Source organism: Haliaeetus leucocephalus, unplaced genomic scaffold (assembly GCF_000737465.1).
Source record: "Haliaeetus leucocephalus isolate CR32 unplaced genomic scaffold, Haliaeetus_leucocephalus-4.0 Scaffold173, whole genome shotgun sequence".
Lineage (NCBI taxonomy): Eukaryota > Metazoa > Chordata > Aves > Accipitriformes > Accipitridae > Haliaeetus > Haliaeetus leucocephalus.
In genome coordinates, this window is record NW_010972609.1 from 14,392,467 (window position 1) to 14,413,624 (window position 21,158).

Genomic DNA, 21,158 nt, shown 5'->3' on the forward strand with positions numbered 1-21,158 from the left:
GAATGTCCCAATATTTTAACAGTTACATTAAAAACAAGAGATGCTGTTGAATGTAGAATCTTTAGTGACTTTACTGTAAGTTAGCCACACAAAATCTGAAAAAGTCAATATGCCTGCATTGTTTATTGAATGCATTTTTAAAGCATTTCTGAGCTTCTGTCAATCTTGCATATCACAGACAAAAGTAAGATTCAAGTGCCATCAGTGAATCTATATTTAAGTATCCTTAACATAATAATAAAATCACACAATACAATGATTACTAGATGTAATGTTCTATGCATCCACACAGTAAACCTATTTTTGATGACTCTCAACTGGCAAAATCTGGTTAGGAGGTGTTTGCAGGAGCTGTTGAAAAGCCATGTAAACATGCAGGCGTGACCAGCTCACGGGGAAGACAGTAGAAGTTGTTACTTGGATCACAGCCCTTTTCTGGATTTGGGAGTTTTTCCAGAAGAATGGGCAGCCAGCCTCCTGGAGAAATTGTTTTGGATGAAACATGACCACTAGTGGTAGACACTGAATCTTTAGTGACACCTTTCAAAAGATTTTTACCCTATCCTCCTGTGTGCTGTTAAATAGTTACTACATTCCTCCCCAGAAACAGCTGCATTTGATAACGAATACTTTTGGTTCTTTTAAAGTAGAAGAGGCTACATACATAAAGATAGTAATAGTCTTCAGCATGAGGAAATGAGATTGTTTCTTCTTAAGAGTAACATTCAGCGCTGTTTGAATTTAGCTAGTGACTACCCTTCTAATGGTGTAGGTGGTTAAAGAATGCAAGGGAAGTAAGAGAGAGAGAATGGATGCAAAAGAGGGATAGGTAGATAATTCAACACAACACCAAACAAAGGAAGAGTGACCAATGCTTGATGTAAATTAAATCTGTCAGAGCACAGCTCAAACCTGAAATAATGTCTGGCTTCTCAAGCACACATGTATGTTGAAAACAAGTTTATTTCACATGTTAACTGTACATGTTCTACCTAGTGTGAGAACTTCAAGCCATTGCTTTCTTTTTCCCATCTATACTTCTTTGACAGTTTTTTAAATGTAATTCATTACTTGAACTAATTGATATTTCCCAACTGATATTCCCCAATTCTCTTGAAACAGTAAATAAATTTCCTGCAGGCTAGCAGTCACCTGAGAAGAAATTTTTAAAATGAGAGAAATGGAATGGAATCAGGGATAGTGAAAAGCACAAATGACTGATGCATTTCAAGCCCCGTCTTGCCCATAACAAGAAACAATGGCAAAACTCACTGGTAGCAGCAGGCTCAGGGACAAACCCCAGAGGTTACTGCAATCTCATATTTGAAGTAGAATATAACAGTAGAAGGTAGGACATTTTAGGACAAATGTTGTAACCAAGAATAAAGTGAGAAAAAACATTCTAAGCTCAGAGAGTGCAAATTAAAAGCCTCTTCTGTAACATTCCCTTTTACTGTGTCATGTGGAGCTTTGGAAACTCAGCATCACACTTTTTGAAATCTAAGTTCTGCCCTTTGTTTTAAGTTTTGGATATGAGAATTAACTATGGTTAGCACTCCAATTAAGCTTGAAAATCTAGAAATAAAGAAAAGTGATACTTTGCTATGTTGGGCCTTTCAGTAACCTCATTCTTATTCCTAACATCATCACCTTTGCAGAATTTCTTCACAGGATTTCTATCACCAAGATCTTTGTTCTATTTCACTAAGACAAATGAAAGAACACAAAACAGAAAAAGATCTTCGTTTTGTCATAAAGCTGTCTTTTCCCCACTGTGAATCTCTCCGAGAAGCTCTGTTGTCCTGATGGTTCAAGCAGTGAACACTGGCTCACCCCAAAGGTTCATTACTGGGTTAATTTCAAAGGAATTGGACTAACCTATTTATATGAGAGTTATTGCAGATTACCACTTGTCCTATGGTTTGCTTTTGGAGAAAGAACTAATCCTCTAGCATGAGTGGCAGAAAAAAATTAACAAGATACACCTCTTTCAGAGGTAAAAGCTTCCACGGCCCTGTAGTGGATTTCATGCTATGCAGTTGCCATCTTGGGGAATGGCAAGAGACTGATCAAACACAAATGGATATTTTGAAGGAAAGAAATTATGCTTTTGAGTAACACTTGTTGACAGCTGTCTAGAAACTCTCTGTTTTTTGGCTAATAAGTTTATATTTATGACTGGACTGAAAACAAGACAGGAAATAAAGCAGATGCTTGGCTTTTTTAAAACCACATTTTAAAGTGACATTCATGAAGGCAATAAAGCTTCCTACTAGGCACAGAACTCCTAAATCCACAAAATCTGGGACCAGACTTTCCCCTATTAGTCACATCTACCCTACCTTTCTTGCAAGCCCATGGATTTAACCGTTAGAGTAGCTGGATCTGTCTCCGCTTTAATGTCCATTACGCAGTCAAAGACCGGAGTCTCCGGTACAGGATCCAAATCTAGGAAGTCATCCTCATTTTTATCCTCTGTCCACTCTGAGTACGTGAATGAAGGCTGCCGGCTCACAGATTGGCGTCTGTCCTCTTGTAGTGGAAAGGGGGGGTCTGGACGAGCTCTGAGTAGATGCCAAAACTGGAGGAAACAAACATTTAAAAAAGCTTTCTGCTTGTTGCCAGCCCTTCCATACAGCCTAGAGGATGGGTCTTTAGGGCAGCATCCCAGTTTGCTATAACGTATTAGAATTGGAGAGTACTGAAGAGGACAGGAATGTTCCATGCAGAAGTAGCTTTGTGGTGCATGTTACAAGGATTCACATCTACCCATTCAAACCTGCTTTCAGCCACAGAGGTTTCCACAAAGCTGGCCAGGCTTAACTCAGGGATACAGTGGAAGCGGAATGTGCTTGTGACCATCACATGCAAGCCAACATGATATCACTGTCCTTTTGTTCAGTTTCTTACACTTCCTAGGTTTGTTTACAAAATAAAAACCTACTGTATTATTCTACAAGTGTACCTCTCCTTATGGTTTTCCATATAAAATTTAGATATAGCTGGGTTAAAGTAAATACAGTTTTCCTGAACTGCACATCTTTGAAAATCTGGCACTGTACCACAAATTCATGTATAAACCAATCATTTTTTAAAGAGGCCTTGATTTTGATGTACCTGTTTTGAGACTCAGAATGCCCATATCAGTTTCTGTCCAGTGGCAAAGACTGTTTTGTAATCTAATTATCTGATTTAAATATGGTATATACATTAAATAATAAATCTTGTGAAGTTCTAGGACATAAATGTAATATTAAAGTTTATAATATAAATTAATGAAAGGTTTGAAATGGCATGAATCTAAAAAATTACTGTATCATATTGGTTTGCACGGATGCTGTGGCACACTAGATGATTTGGAGATTGTATCAGTAGACTATTTAATCCCCCACACAGGCCTCAGTTAAAAATTTCAAGCCCACTTCTGAATTCCAGGATCTGGAACCTTAGGCCAACTTCATCCCTTTAGCACTGAACTAGGAGCAGTATCACTCAGGCTAAATGTTATACAAACTATATTGTACTGTCACACATCCTTTTGAGACTAAGAATAAGGGCTCGTATTTTCCAAAGTAAAGCCTCTTTCATCCTTTTCTTATATGGCATTTAAATGGGCAGTTGAATTTAGAAAATGTGCCATGAAAAAAGGTCAAATTTCTCTTCCTAGGCTACTAAAGCATATTAGCTTGTATAGGATTTTAAACAACAATTTTCTTGTGCCTGTGTGTCTTCATGTACTCTCATTTCTCTGAGCCTAAAGAATGAAAGGAAGTGAAGCAAGTTTTAATTTCTGTTCATAGTCAGCTTTAGCAAATGTTAGACTGTCACAAAGCAGCAGTATTCATTTGACAGTTACTTCAAATAAAATGTTTTTTTGTTTGTTTTTTTCAGTTAATCACAGTACACAGTAATTACAAAAGCAAACATAGGAACATGATTACTAGACCTTTATTTTACACAAATTTTGGGCCAAGTCTGAACTGAGTCTGTCCTACATGCTTTGGCCTGTTGGATGACAAGCAAGAAGCTTGAAGATCTGATTCTATTTTCATTCCCCAGGATGACTTCTAGAGCATGGCAGTCCCACAGTACTAGACATGGTTCTTTCACATACTGCAAGACTGTAATAGCTGAGCAGTTCAGAGTGTAAAGTATCTGCTCAACAACTTCGTACTGCTGGAGAGTGCTGCTGTTATTAAAAATCAACTGCTGAGGGACAAGTGTAAGGTCTAGGTACCAATTATATGTTACAGATTCTAGAGCTGGTGTGGTGACACAGGACTGATTTTACTGGTGATTTAACAAACTGTAAATCCAAAGGAACAAAAAGTTCACCCTAGAAACAAAGCAGCTTTTCTTTGGGTTGAAAGAAGTGTGTGGTAAATAAGAGCTGCCCAAGACACTGGAAGAAATTAAGTTACACATAAAAGTGATGGGGTTAAACTAAATAATGGAAAAATAGTCAGCTCTGAAAACTGTTCAGGAGGACTAAACAGCTCAATGCTGGTTCTCTGCAGTTGCCAGGGTCTTAACGCACCATTATATGGGACGGAAAACAGACAGCATCACTAATACAAGCCTCAAGAACTCTATCCAGCCTTTTATTATCACTGTGATTGCTAACCTCCAAACACATCCTGGTACCTGGCTACTCTCAGAAAAGTACTTCAAATGTTAGCTAAGGTCTACTCTCCTGAAAAATTTGCTGTACATATATTAGAGTCACAAACTCCCTGATATGGGAATGAGCTGGACTTTAGCATGTGCACAGACCAGACAGGGCCTCTGTTCTCTTGGTATCACTTCTGAGAATCCACTTAACCACCACTTCTTAGCCTTGTTATATGGCCCAACAGTTATTGCTCTACATTAAAGCAACAAAGTACCTGTATAAACAGGCACATTTTCTCCCTTCCCCAGGGAACTACTAAAGCATTACTGTAAGTTACCAGAGCTGCTGAATAAAAAAATGCATAAGCTGCTTTTCACTGGTATGCCATCTAGAATATACTTAAGTGTGGGACTGATGTATCAGGTCCATCTATAAAGAGAGAAGGGTACATTTGGGAAAGAAAGATTTCATCATAAAGGCACTCCTCAACATAAAAGACCCCTTCAAGTTCCCTTCTAAGCAGCACGTTGCTTAAAACCAATTTAAAACACACACAAAAAAACAAAGAGGGGATGAGAAAGAGAGAGACCACTCAGCTGAGACAGAGGGAAAATAAAGAAAACTGCCTTCATGCAACTGTCTGTTTTCCACCAGGCTGGGATTCTAGAAACCCTCCTTAGCTCCATCACTACGTTATTTTCAATGTTCTGCTAATGACTATTTTATACCTTATTCCCTAAATACTGATGGAAGCAGATGTTTTCAAATTGCAAAGCAGCATGACCTGAGATGTCAAAGAGTAAGGTAACAGGTAGGTAGGAAGGGACAAGGCTCATACGCTCTCTCTAAACAGCCTCTCCTTCCTAATGCCACTGTTAGAGAGAGCACACTGGGCAAGATGGATCATTGGTCTGAACTCATAGGAAATTTCTTATATTCTGGTGCTCTGCAACTTGTTCAGAGACCAGGCTGTAACAGTGACATTCGTGCATCCACTCTAGCTAGAAGACTGTTAGCACAGACCACAGGAATACAAAACAGAGCAAGCTTGACTACGTGGAAACTGTTATAAAACTGTTTTCTGTACAAAAGTTTTAATGAACACTTAAAAACGGGCCAAGACTGCTCTCATCTACACTGATATAAGTGTTCACTTGCAAGGAGTTACCACATATGCAAAGCAGTTCAAACTGAGATCAGAATTTTTGGGCACAGAGAGCTTTCATGTAAAGTTCCTTTCTCTGCTAAGAATGGTTCAGCAATAAAATGTTTCCATCCACCAAAAAATAGGTTGGATATGCAGAAAAATCAAATCCCTGCTATTCCGATTTCCAGCTCAGAATGTTTTGCTGCAAAATTACCTGGAATTGACACAGTTCATCACAATTCTCAGATGTCTCATTTTTGTTCTTTAATATTTGCAATTACAAAAACACTAGAATTTTATTTTTTTGAGGACAAAATTCATCTGGATGAGGAACGGCAGCACTGAAAAAGCAGAAAATTGTATAAATCCGGCTAACTTCCTTGCCTACATCAATGGTCCCAATAATGGAGGCATTAACACTAATTACTTCACCTTGTGAATGGTTTTAAAAAGTTCATTCACCTGACACATTAAACAGAAGATTTTGCCACTGTGCTGCCTCTGAGTGAACTTAACCATGGTATGTAATATGACAAACTTTCCACCAGGGAGTGTGGCCAGCAAATCAAAGGAGGTATTCCCCTCTCCTTGGCACTGATGCAGCTGCACCTTGAATACTGTGTCCAGTTCTAGGCCCTCCAGTTTAAGACAGATAGGGACAAAATGGAGTAGGCCCAGTAGAGGGCTACAGAGGAGGTCAGGGGTCTGGAGCACATGACCTTTGAAAAAGGTGGAGGGAATTGGGCTTGTTCAGCCTGGCAAAGAGGAGGCTGGGGTGATCCAACAGCAGCCTGCAACTACTTGGAAGGGCAGCTCCAGAGACAATGCAGCCAGGCTCTTCCTGGTAGTGGCAGCTGGTATCATAAAGGACAATGGCCACAAGCTGCAGAAATTCAGCTTGGACATTCAGCTTTGGGAAATTTAGATCAGACATTAGGAAAAAATTCTTCCCCAAGAGCGACATGCAGTCATAGCACAGGTACCCAGAGAGATGATACATCTCCTTCCCTGGAGGTTTTCAAAACCTGTGTAGAAAAACGCATTGCTGACCTTATCGACTGTTGGCAACAGCCCTGCTTCAAGCAGGATGTTAGACTAGCAATCTCCAGAGGTCCCTTCCCACCAGCAGTCCTGTGATTCTATGATGTACTTCATTATACTGCACATCACTCAAACGGCATGTACACAGTACAGCTTCAGCTTCCTGAGCTACCTGAATGTGCACTGCTGTAAGGACAGGAGGTGATGTTCCACCTTCATATTCAGTAACTGCATTCCCACTCTAGCGGAACAGTATACAGGGGTATGAAAAGCCATGTTCAATTAGAGCTCCCTAAAAAGAAAGAATTCTCCATAGCTTTCCCATCTACCACACAACTTTGTGCCAGTTACACAATCAAGGGAGAAACACAATACACTCCTCCTGCTCCCAAACAGCTGACAGCTAACTAGATCAATTTTAGTCATGCCACTAATCTTGTTCTGCAACTGGGGCCTTGGCCTACATCTACAAGGGCATTACATTCACAAGTGCACTGGTGCTCTGGAACGGCTCTTTCTGCCACTTAAATCACTGGATGCTCTGCAGCCAATTCATAGGGCAGCAATATTAGATGGTCCCATTATTGGACCACATCCCTTCTATTTAAGTGAAAATAGTTTGCCCATCTGTGGATGGCAAGAATAAAACCCATCAGTGTAATCCCCAATTCATCAAGAAATTGAGCAAGGGTAAGTGTAGTCATGATTCCTCTATGTAAAGCAAGCAGATAATTATATAGAAATAGCCCCAAAGATGTTGCTTTACAATCAACTTGGGCATCACATCAACAACTTCGGGTAAATTGGACACCTTACAAAAACTCGCTGAAAAAGGGCATGGATATAGTTTGCACAGTATCATAACTTACCAGAGATCCTACAAATAACAGTCCTAGAGAAGCTAAAGACAGCAGGATGTACAATACCACAATGCTCCCGATTCTATTCAGGTCCTGTGAAACAACAGAATTGACAATGATTCATAAAGTATTCAGGGGCACAGTATAGCATCTGCATGCCTGTTCTTGGCAATCTGTGTATTCATTCTTGGATTTCCCATACAGATTTAGTCATACCATACTTTTGTCTGTGGAAAAGCCACCACTACCAACAGAAAAAATGCCAGGCTTTGGAGAATACTGAAATTGAAACCACCTCTAAGCCCCAGCATCTCAGAAGGTCTAAAAACCAGATTTCACTGTGAAGGCAAACAGGAAATCTGCTTCCTACCCTCATGCATTGCCAAAATTGAGATCTGGATCCATGATTCAATTCTGCAGCCTGGACCAATGTTTCATTGCCACAGTCAGTGTAATTTTATACTGCGGCAAAGGGCTTTGAAGAAAGTTTACTGTTCCCATGTTTATGATCCTTACATAAAACCCAATCACGGAGGACTTTTCTACATTTTCTACACATTCTGTGAAATACCATCAGGTTCATTCACAGCACTGGCAGTGAAATTCACTCCGATGTCTTAGTCATATTTAAGTAGTTTAGAGTTCAGCCTGTCCTCAGTAGTAGGTGCAAAATTCAATTCTAATAGGCTTCAGTGGGCAAGGAGTTTTACTCTGTTTCTGACCCACTAGTACAGCTAAAAAGAAAGTCAGAGTTAAGAGCTTACATTTGCTTATTTTAATGTCAGAAGACTTCTTTGCCTTTCCTGTTTTCAAGTCTAAATTTGCACAGTAAATAGTGCTATAATAAACAGCCCTCAGATATGCATGAACATCTGCACAGAGTCATACTCGGAGTGTTCTTGTGGTGCATTCTAGGAATCAGTTTGTTCCACACTGAACACTTACTTTAAGTCAAAATCCTATAAATCAGGGATTTTCTGTAAGAAACAATTTGTTAATGATTGACCCACTGTAAATAAGATACAGGCTATACTCTATGAAGAGTTCTGATTGTGCATAATAAATCCAACTGAGAAAGGGCAAAGAAAAAGTGCTTCTTTCAAATAAACAAAAGAGCAGTTCATAAATACTGTTAAAACAATACAGAACTCTATCCACTGTACTTCAGCCACAAGAGGCACTGAGTCAGATTTCCTATTTGTACTGCATAGCCTCTGCTACAAAGATCATGTATGATGAACCTAAGCATTCTGACAGCAAATATATTTCACTTGATTTTTGAAAGTAGCTGCTTAACACTTAATTAAGGTTCTGTCCACACTAGAGAAATCTGCACTGGGTAAAATTACCCCAGTAATTTATCAGATGAATCATACTGGTGTATGTGCCATTATGTCATGGTGAGAAGCTAAGCAATTTTATTGGGGTAGCTTTTTAAAAATAATTGAATCTGTACACCTAGTACACCTGAAATGCTTTTACTGCACATGGCTATGCTCTAAACACTCAACAAAACCCAGAATTTTGTGACTGAGTATCTTGTGATTTTGCCCCTTTATGTGGGTTGATCCATTCTTCCAGAATTTAAGCTTCTATCCACCCTAATAAATTAAGTTCCAGGTCTCCCTTTACTGTGAACTAAACCTTAGTGGGCTGATTTCTTATTGCTTTGTTTCATTTGCAATCATTTGCACATTATGGAAAATCTGCTGTGCTTATCTAACATGATAGCCAAAAATTGAGCGCTGTGTCTTGAAGATAAAATACGGAACTATTTTCAGAAAACTCTTTTCACCGTTTTAGGACACACACACAATGCAGCAGTCACTATATTATAAGAAGTACATGTGTATTATGCTTTTAATCAGAACAGATATTAGAAGTACCACCCAAGGCTACTGACATCAACTATATAATCAGAGAGGAGTACAGGGACTTACCTCCCCTTGATCTGACAAAAACTGTTTAAATGGGGTAAGCAAGTAAGACAGCAGGTCAAAGGCGTTCTGAGCTGCTGGGATGGTCCCATAAGTGCTGTACCACAGCATCGTGCAGAGAAGCTGTGCAATCAATCATAAAATATATAATGAGCATCTCTCATTAGACAAACATTCATTTTCATTTCAAGACTGCATAATTAACTAATTTAGTTCTCACTGATTTCATGTTGATCATCATTTTTGCTTTAAGAAGTCAGGTATTTTCTAGGCTGTACCTTAACAAGAATAAAAAGACTGAAGGCTAAATGCTTAGCTACCATTAACTAGATACATATCACTGAGTTAAGCAAGCTTACTCTGATCTACACTAGCAAAAGGACTGCCCATGGTAGCCTGTACATCAAAAAAGCAACAGATTCCTCTGATTTCTGAACTTTCAGCATTATTACTTTTAGATTAAAACTGGTAATTCAATGAACTTTGTATGTTATTAAAAGACTATTAAGGCCTAGCCCATACTATGCAAAGCTCTCACAAACAGCCATGTTCACATAAGCATCCCTATAAACAGATACACACACAAACATACACATGTTGAAACATTTCATTTGAACCACTTAAGGTTGCTGCACGCACCACAGTTATCATAAAACTACAAAAGCAATGTTGCTATATTTAAACACCCTCACACAGAGGTATACCCTCATTCCCAAACATGAAAGGCGCATTGCAACTTTAAAGGATACACCTCCCACTCTACCTTTTAACAAGACGGTTATTTACCCCCATACATATCAGCTACAGCAAATGGTTTTGTTGGGAGATGGGTCATTTGGCAAAGGAGGCATTTGCAGAGGGGCAGGGAATAGGATGAGAGTCTGAGACATCAAAAGGCAGGGGCTGTTTGCAAAGCAAGGCTGTGAGAGGTGGCTGCAGAAATGATAGGACTGCAGCTATGTCCACTGCTACATCTACAATGAATGAGGAGGAAACCTCCCAAGCCAACAAAGCTTAAAAGAAGGGTCCCAGCATTTCAAAGTGATGTCAAGCTGCCTTACCAGTATCTGTGAGAGGACAAACAGATACATGCTGTCTCCAGGCATTAATCCATTCCACCAGTCAGCCCAACCAAGCAGCGCTGTTTTCTGGGAGGTTTTCAGGGACTGCTCCTTCCTGTTCAGCTGTCCTTGTTGTCCTTCAGCTTCATCCATTGACTCCATAACAGCTGGATTGGAAAGACCTTCACATGAAAATGACACGTGCAGGGAATGAATAGCATGTAACCCTGCAGCCACTGTGGAGGCTGCAAGGGCTATTGTTTTCCTAGAGACGATGGTTACCTCTCAGTTCTGCATCAGTTAAGCATGGCTCAGGATTGTGAGCGTCACACTCTATTAGTGCAGCTGTATTCACCTGCCTTCGTAAGAAAAAAGTAAGTGTGGGCGGATAAATTATTTTCCCTTTCTTTCCGGAGGTGCAGATTCTGGGCTTTGTTGTTAATAAATTCTCATTTACATTGCTGCACCTTTTCGTTTTCACTTTTTAAAAGGAACCATCTGTGCTATTTCCTAGCTCCACAGTTCCCAGCTACATGGTGGCAGAGAACCCATTTTGTCCCTCCCTGCCTCAATTTCTCTATTTCCCCTTATTTGTCTGCTTTGTCTAATTTGATTATAAATTTCTAGGATAGAGACTGTTTCATGTTACATGCCTGAATAGTGCTCAAGGGCTCTGGGTTTTGGCTGAGTGTCCTAAGGCACTAATAAAATAGACTTTATTCTAATAACCTACTTCTTGGATGAATTCATACTCAAGAGCTATTTAATGTAATGCTATTCCATTCAGTGGGAATATGCACTGGAGTGGCTAGTCCCTCAGTAATAGTATTTTGAACACAGTCTGTGTAGATATAAACTAATTTACAAGCTAAAAGGAGTGAAAGATCAGACCCATTTGATATAAGTACTACTGATTTACATCTTTCTACATGAGGAAAGTCCCAAGGCTGCCCTGTGCACAACACTTTAGCCTTAAGCCTAAGCCAGCCACCTGTGCACAAGGGAAAATCCACATCATTGGCCCTTCCATGGTTTGTTGAGGTCAGGTTTCTACAAAATGTTCCTCTCAGACATTTCTCTAAATGTCTCACAACAGTAACTCTAAGTCAGATAAGCAACCATAAACTAGCCACAGCTCTAATTAGGCAAATAAAACATAGGATCCATGTACCAGCTGAGGGTCTGGCCATTGGTACAGTAAGGATTCATGAATATATCCCATTCCGATTTCTAAAATCCAAAAATGTGAGAGTGGACAGGAACACAAGATGTTTATTCCCACTCTGTGATTGTTCTCCCTCCCCTCACTGAAACAGATCTTATGACATCCATCCCCACACAAGAGAACAAAGTGTTTGGGAAATGCTGATGGCTTCCTCTACCAAGTTCTCCATTCCCACAGACGCCCAGGAACAACAGGGTCATCATTGTGTAATGACTGGAGAGACCCAGAGACACAAGAAGGAGCATATGGGAGCTACTACCAGGTTCTGCCCCAGTAGCTCAGGTTACTGGTTTCTCATTTTCAAAGTATCTCCACTCAGTTTGTGATTGGCAGTGGCTTGAGCAGGGGATACTGAGTATAACTGGTTACATGTAGCTGTTTTCATTGTGTTTACACAGGTATTTCTCAGGAAGCATAAAGAATATGCATCTAGATAGACATATACCCATGTATGTCATACCATAGGTATATGCTGAAATTAACTATTTGCCAGGAAGGACTCAGTACAGTAATTTGCATAAACACTATCAAAGTTTCATATTAAATACAGGCCAAGAAAACATGGAAAAATAGAGAACTAAAGAGGTAAAATCAGAAGTGTCAACAATTCCAGCCTGTATTTCTCAGTGGTAAAACTTCCTTCACTTTCATCTATATGTCTTTAATGCTAGAAGACAACTGCTTGAAAATAGCACTTTTCAAAGAAAAGTGGACAGTTTCTGGAATACAGCACAAGAGATCATGGGAGCTCTATCTCTCTGCCCTCAGGCTCCAGCCAGTAAGCCCATGACAAACCCCCCACAAGAAACACAGAGAGCCCAGATGCAGTCCTGGGTGTCCAGGGACACTGACCATATGCTTAACACCTGACTTTGATACCCTGCTACATAGAGCTGGACTCTTAAGTACTCCAGGAGGACAACTGAGCAGTCACAGTTAAGGCTGCTTAAATACTTTCAATGCTGACCTCTGCTTTAATTTTCTATCATGTGCTAAAACTTAACAGTTAAATTTGAAAATTTTCAAGCTTCCAAACTGTTCCATGTCTCACTGCATTTGGACAAGAATTGAGGGGAAAGCCCTTGTTAATGATTGCCAATTTTTTCCCGCTATTCTTGTGGGATGTTTATGCTCTGTGTTTTGCAACAGGAATTTGAAATTTAGCAGAGACAGAATCTTGATGTCAGAAATTATTTTTGCCATCCATGCAAGAAGACACGCACCTGTGGCTGAAATACAAACCTTGAAAAATATCTGTTTACGTATAGTTGATTACAGCTTCCTCCTAAAGTCTCTAACGTTCTGTTTTCACTAAGCATGTTTTAAGTTCTGCTTTTCCTCTATCTGCATTAAATAACACACCTCTGTCCCTAGGAATGGCTAATGAACCTATTTCCTGTTTTTTTCCAAATCCTAATGACTTCCTTTCTTGGATACTCCTCCCCAAAACTCAAGATAAAATACACACAGAGCAGAACTAAAACATCTTTGGGAAAATAACCAGAACAAGGAGCCAGGGAATGCAGATTTCAAGCTCAGTTTTCAACTATTTTTTGTAAGTCATAATATTTCATATTTCAGACTTTTTTTTTAAACTGACCAAAAGCTCATTCACCAGCCTTATGCAGTAGGTAAACAGAATTTCTTTGTTTCGTATCTGTAACAGCCTGAGATTTTACAAGGTCACTTCTGTCTAGGTTGGAAAGAGAACCCTGACTCTAATATGACGATGTGAAGGCCACTTAACCACACACCTTCTGGAATAAAGACGTCAAAGTTAGGGGACCACTCTGTATCTGTAACCATGGGGATCTATGCCTCTCCACAGCCCAGAAGCCCAATTCCTGGTATTCCAGTGTTGTCTAGCAACAGCTGTACAATTGTAGGAGCCACATTCTCCTTCTTATGACTGCCCTATATGAAAGACAATAGACTACTTCTACTTTCAATTGCTTTCACTGCATAAGATAGAGATCTGGTCTATGGACCTAGGAGCCCAGGACTCCAGCTCTGCTGAATTGATACTGTTATCAGCAGGTATTTTCACTAATACAGTAAAAGACAACAGAGACAAGGACTAAAATAATGGAGAACTGTTTGAATTCATACATATAAATTTATAGATTAAGATTCATATCTTGGGTATACAAAGAAAGTGCCTTGAATTAAAGTCCACTCAAAAATTTGCTACTCCAAATCACAAAAGATTAAATTTTAACAAACATAACAATGCTCACCTACGGTTCTGTATTGATTTAACTATGTCAGCTTTACACAATACTTCAATTACCATTCACACTTCATCTTGCAATCCTATATTCCTGTATTATTTGCCCTAATGGGCCGTGGATTCTTTCAGTGCACAGATTAGGTAATAAATGAGTGAGACATAAGTAGAGTTGTCTTGTGTCAAGGTCAGTGTGAAGGTCTTGAGACAGCTTACAAGGATGACTACATTGTGGAGGAGTGAATTAAGCCTCTGTTCTGCTAGTTTGACTGACAATGAAATCTAACATCCATGTGATATCCTCCTGATATCACTCCTCTCCTGCATCATGGAGACTGGGATTCAAGTTCCACAAGTAATTCTGCTTTGACGCAGGACTAAGCTTGCTAGAAAAAAAACCCCTTTGGCAGAAGAATTAAAAGGTCTCTGACATCTGTAGCAGCCATATGGGTTGTTAAAGCAACTTGAAATTTCAAAACAGCACCATAAACTTAACCTCATCCTTGCTGTTCAAAGTAAGGAACTTTCTGGATCAAGCCAGTGATCCATTCATCCTGTATTCTTTCCTGAAACATAGCCACCAGTACAAGCTGCCAAAAATAAATGGCACTACACTTTGCTATGGAATAACCTATTCAGGGAAACATCTTTATCCACTCACAAGGTATCAGCTGGCTTCTGTAACTCAGACAATGCCCATTTTTAAAACCCCTGTGACTCCATCTCTTTCTTCTTCTGACTTCATATGTGGGTACATAAAAGGCAGAAGAATGAAACAATACCTATATACACTCTCAGAAAAACATGTGCTTAGAGTACTAGACTTAACTGGAACATTAAAAGGCACTGTAGTAATGATAAGTAAGTCAACAATGCCTTACAGTAACAAACATGCCATGATCCAATTGAATGTTGCTGTGGGCGAGGCATCAGCAGCTCTGTAACTCAACTGATTCATACTTAAGAGCCTTCAGAGAAAAACAAAACAAAACAAAAAACAACCCCCCAGAACCACATATCCTGGCTGTATTTCCTAATGAAGTTAGCACTTGTCCTGGTTTTGGTTAACCACGGCAGCACTTTAAAAGGAACTTGTGTCCTCTCTTATGCATGGGTGCTAATGCTCAAGGAATTGACAGAGCTCTGTTGGCAGACTTAATTTAACAATGTATTCTTGAGATTAAAAAAGACTTGTTCCTTACCAAAAGGATTTTTATAATAGAAATAAAATGTACCCCACCTATGAAAATATAGTGCTCATACAGTTACTAGACTTTTACTTACATCCATCACACCATGCCTGTGGGAATTATGCTTCTGGAGGACTGGGCAGTACTGCCTTTCCGCTGGGAAATACAAATTTTGTTAATGGTGGCAGCTTCTTCATTTGTGGTGGAATGCCCAAGCTCTGTGGAACTACCTGCCAGACACACAAGACAGGAGGGAAAAACAGGCCTCACCTGTTCTGCCAACTCTCAAGCTGCAGCAGCCAACACACCACAGCAGCTCAGCTGCATTGTCCCATATTTTTTTACATGTGTGGAGATACATATCCCTCTGAACCTGTCTATACCTTCATGATGGCTATGCATGGCAAGAATTTACTCTATAGGAAGGGACCACAGTGTGGAAGCATTGCAAAGTATGAATATGCCAGCAATACTTCACTTCCATCAAGATTACCAACACTTCATACCACAGTCCTAAATCCACATACAGCCTCTTCAGATATCAAAATGCAACTGCCTACTGAAGTCACTGTCTCTGATTTCCATTTAACTGCTAGGGGGACCTGCTATCAATTAGGGAACAGCAGATGAATGCATACTACTGATATGGGTCTGCAAATCAATTGCTGTTTTTCACATGCATCTAAACTGCATACGCAGGACATAGCCCTGGCATTGTACTGCACTTATCTGGTCAAGACCTTGTTAAATCTACAGGTCAGAAGACACACTGATTGCAGGCAAGTCCAAATGCTGGCAAGTGAATGAGCTGCCTCAGAGCACACATGAACAAGAAGTAGCTTGTGCTGGAGGGTAAAAAGACAGCTCATCTAATCAAAGAACGGAGCTTTAGGAGAAAGGTATTGGCTGAGAAGACATTCTATTTTTTGCTTTCCACTGCAGTATAAGAAGGATGGAAACAATAATTAGGTTTTGGACCAAAAGTCAATCTTTCTTTTGCACTGCAGTGGTATGGGAGGAAGTGGGTAAGAGGAAGGGGACCCTTCATACTTGCATGGCAAACAACTTGTGTACTTATATTCCTCTCTCCACAGGAAACCAACTAGTGGGTCACTATTCTACAATTCGGAAACTTACTGAACTTCTTTATAACCAGCCAATCTCAGATATTAAGGAGCTAAACATAATGATGGAAGCTGCATCATTACTGTTTACAGATGGATACAATTCACCACCTAGGAAAGTCTGTTTTTCCTTGACGCTCTGTGCACTCTTAACTAACTCATTTGACAAGTGATGTTAAAAATTACACTCAAGATCTAATGAGCTGTGTTGAAAGCTGGGAATGCTACTTCCAACACTTGCTGTAATCCTAAGAATGTATCTCTTTCTCCCTGGCTCCTCCATTATTAATTTTTTTTTTTTGACCTTTCCTATCATGATATGGTACTGACTACTTCTACTCTACTTGATCCCTGACCTGCTCTGCTTACAAGAGTTCAATACATTTATTTTTTCCAAATGGCTGAATGACACTCTGATTGGGAGGAGCGCATCTAGCCCCTAGAAGTATCCAGATTAAGAGCTGCAAAGAAAAACATTCCCAAATGCACCCTGCAGCTACCTACTACTGCCTGACTGGAGATAGAAGGGATTTACAACAATGTAATCGTCTCAATACTTCCAGTTCCACTCTAGAAAAAGTCCAAGTTTTAGCTGCCAAGAACTTGTGATTGGTAGATCCTGCGTTTGTAACGCAAAACCACATAGAGTGCTACTTCAGAATATACCAGACAGCTTAATTCAAACACTAGCAACAACCCAGACAGATCTACATACTCCACGAAGTTCACCACTAAGCACTGCAAGGCACCAAAGCAATTCTAAAATCACTTCGGTATCTAACTGGAAGCCATTTAGATTCATCCAGTGGTCCTTGTAGGTCTGCAAACTGCAACTGCAGACTTCATTCTCCTCTCTGTAACAAAGCTCAAAGAAGAAATAAGCCTGACGTACCATGAATCCAAGTAAGAGGTTCAAGTACCTCTAACTAACATCTCTGACACATTACAGAGGAATGGAAAACTCTTCACCAGTCTACGTACCAGTAACCTGGTTGTCAGTCTCTGATGTTACTTATTCTGAGATGAAATTCAGCTTACAATTTCTAATGCTTTCAGTTTGCACTAAGTGTATCTACCCTGGACCATAAGAATTAGCTGGGCCAAACTACAGGCATTCATAGCTGTGTGTGCAACAACTGAAAATTATAACATTCAGGGATTCTATCTGGGAAAGCTGGATCTTTCTGATAAAATGATCACACTGGAAGTAGCCAAAAATATTGGTATTTAATTCACTCCGACTCCTGGGTTGATATGCCCATCAAGAAGAATTCAGCTGCTCAAGAGCTCTCAAGTGGCACTGTTTCAGGCTCTCTGAAGATTCAAGAGAACATCACCCCATGCATTTTTTTTTTTTCTTTTTTCTTGGAGGGGTGTGGGTGGGTGGGTGGAGGTGCAGGGGAAGGGGCGTGTTGGGTTTTTTGCATGTTATCTACATCAGCCGAAAGGGAAAAAGTTCATCTGAAAGATCAAACTCTGGAACACAAGTCTGGAAAATTTGGTAACAACAAGGCACACTATAGCTTTAAAACTGAGCTTTTAGTAAGTATGACCACTGATATAAAATGTCTACCTGCTGTTGCTTAGTCTATTGAGAAAAATCTGCTTCAGTCCTCCCTTCTGAAAGAAAAACACAGAAACTGATAATAAAATACCACAACTTTTTGCATTATAGATGTCAGAAAGACACTGCAATGGCCCCTCCTTAATACTGAGTGAGGAAAAAGGTTCATTTACCCTTGTGTGACAGAGGACAACCCACAAGTATCACCAATTTTCCTTTGCACTTGCTTGTCCATGAGTGGCAGCTAGCATGCTTAAAGTCAGCAGCCTCATTCTGTGAAAGGCAAACGTTCTCTGTGGAGTTCTGAAACAACAGTGCAGAGGGGGAAATGGGTGTCCTCTACTAGCCAGGAAAAGCACTGGAAACTTGCACCTCTGAAGTTCAGCTGGTATGCTCTGGCTGCTACTTAAGCCAAACTCTGATTACCAAAATGGAAAGACGAATCAGGAGAAGAGGAAAGCAAGGAGGAAAGTCATGCAGAAAATCTGTGAGCAAGCCAGGCAGTGAACTGAGGCCTACACATTTCTAGTCCAATGCTTCTCCCCTTTCACTGGAAAAATTTTTAACAAACTTGGAGAAGAAACTTTCCTCTCTACTTGAAATAAGTTCTGCAGGAAAGAATATGCAGCCCCTTCTCCCTGCTGGTGGGCTGCACAGCTCCATCCATAAACGGCCTGTTTCATCTCTGAGGGAACAGGAACCTGATGCCAGTGTGCGAGAAGAATAGTTGCCTTTCCACTCAGCAGCTCCCTGCTGAACTGCTGAGTCACACATTTTCTCTGCATTCATTTTCACACTGCTCCCACTCAGTCCACCTGCCACTTCATCTGGGATGGGTGGGAGGAGAGAAAAAGGTGAAGTCAGAAAAAATGTTCATGTTCACCCAGGACCATTATTATGATACTGCAGGGTCACACAGAAAAGCAAGCCTGCAAGCTGCTAGAGAGGGATGAAGAAGAGAAATATCAGATTGCAAGACAAACTGACTCCCCTCTTCTTCTTCAACAAGAGGAGACTGGCCAGCAAACAAGTTGCAAACCTTATCTGATTTCCCATCAGTCACTGATGTTATGTGCTTGCTGATACGTTCTGCAAATTTCAGGCTTCAGACCAGACCTTGAGGTTTTCCCTCTTGTCTGTGATTTAGAAGAGCTTTCAAGCTGCTGTGATTTTTTCAACAATTCAACAGGTACTGTGTAGTAATTGACTGGCTGTCACTGGGAACTGCCACAATGGTAAGTGCCAATACCATCTGGATAGATTCCAGTTCCTAAGGGCATCTTCAGCTGAGTTGCTGCAGCGGAAATGTCCACCAGCCCCAACTTCCATCATTCCAGAAGATGAAGGGAAAATCTTAGCCATTTTCCTGCAGCTTCCATAAAACCCAAGCACAACAGGAGCCAACATCTCCTGCTACCTATTAAATTCTTATGTAGAAAAGGGACTCCACTATCAGTGGTGGAATACATATCTATTATGGTTACAGAGGGTCTAGATTGCTCTTAGGTTGGGCTGTACATATAGAAACATACATTTAATTAAATTATCAAGGTAGTAATTTTTTCTGTAATTAGATTTCTGGACAGTACAGTTTATAGGTCATGAAAAAAGAAAATGCTCAGAAGCTTCCTAGCTTATTAAATCAACTATCTGAAAAAGCATTTCTGAAACTGACTTTCAGACTAAACCAGGACAACCATGGTTAATTTTCAGAGTAATTTTTAACCTACTGCTACTGTTAGTATTCAGTAGAAAAACTGAGGGCTTGTTAGGAACTAAATAAGGATTTTATTTTGTTAAGCAGAATTAGCAATTAAAAAAGTAAGCCTGGTTTTGCCTGTGAGAAAGAGTCTGTTCTTAGTGTTCAGCCTTGCTTCTCAGTAATTCTTCTGGTGCAAGCCTGTTCGCTTGAAAATGTGCTTGTGTTCTCCAGGCCTAAAGTGCAAAGACAAAATCCAGTCTCAGAAGAGTTTAATGACATCGCATTAACATGCCTTTCTATATCAACTTCCACTCCCCACCCCTAGAGTGGCTCATCATCATGTTGCTCAAGAAATAGTTCATGAAAAAAATGATAACTGCAGGGGAAAATAAATGGGAAAGAGAAAAGCAAAACTCAAAACCTTCTCAAATTTCCCCTGCCTCCATACAGTTTTTTTGTTCGAAATAATCAAAAGAATTTGCAAAACACAATTTTAAAAGACAAGGCTCTGGTCTATGAAGTCAGTCCTGCAGAGGGAAGGATGCAGTCTGCCACCAGAGACTTTGTTTCACTGAAGGGTGAGACTGGGACACCTTATTTCAGCTGCTGTCAAACTCTTCCTTCTTGGAAGAAACCAGATGCTCAAGATAGCACTCCTCCCAGACCTGGAGTCCTACACAGTGCTATTGGCTGCTTAATATACCTAGCCCATCTAGTATGAGAGAAAGTAATGTATTTGATCATCTCACCAAATCTCTAGTCCATAATTGATATGAAACAGAGTTACAAGGGAAAAGCAGCTTACAATACCCTTGGCTGACACCACTCTAAATCGGATGTAAGCTTCACTTACATGGGAGCGGGAAGAAAACAAAATCATCAGGCTCTCTTGCTCTAGAAAGACAGGTTCAGCAAATATGAACTGCTTGAAGCCATCAGAAGCAGTAAGGGACTGTCTGATAAAGCAACCATATGGGAAGTATATGAGAGCTACTGTACCACCTGCTGGGGTCCACTTCTTCTCCATTAATTGTTATAAACTGCTGTGTCTCTACTAATAATGGAGGAGTTGCTCTTAATTTACAATGCAAGATTAGTTATGCCCTTGTCCACATATAAGTCGTCATCCCACTACTAAATGAAATACACAAGAGGTTTATTCTTAATGGCTCTACTAATGCTTACAGGTCTGTAACACAAGATGCATTGTTAAGCACCATCCTTTTTCCTTTTCTCCTGTGAAACATGTCAAGTTAAAGGATATGCTATTTCTCATGGCAGCTAGGGCCCCTAGAGCAGTGTTTGCTTCGAAACAACTAAAATATTAAATATGGTGTCAAATTACAGCTCTAAAGTGAATGTAGACCCTTGGCGGGCAGAGACAGTGAATATTAACTTCTATCACACCCACATATAATTAGCATTTGCCATCTTTCAATCAGGGCTCTATTCAAAGCTTCTTTTGTTT

At 40.1% G+C, this 21,158-nt stretch overlaps 1 protein-coding gene across 1 annotated transcript in view; it reads right to left on the reverse strand.

Moving 5' to 3' along the window:
- Positions 1–21,158, reverse strand: part of PTPN5 (protein tyrosine phosphatase, non-receptor type 5 (striatum-enriched)) — a 79,390-nt gene that overhangs the window by 25,221 nt on the left and 33,011 nt on the right. Inside the window, exons 2-5 of the mRNA XM_010563872.1 lie at positions 10,659–10,840; positions 9,601–9,720; positions 7,670–7,753; positions 2,343–2,581 (exon numbers count right to left, since the gene is read on the reverse strand). Of these exons, the coding sequence (XP_010562174.1) occupies positions 2,343–2,581; positions 7,670–7,753; positions 9,601–9,720; positions 10,659–10,820 (605 nt within the window). The 5' untranslated portion in view covers positions 10,821–10,840. The remainder of the gene's footprint in view (positions 1–2,342; positions 2,582–7,669; positions 7,754–9,600; positions 9,721–10,658; positions 10,841–21,158) is intronic.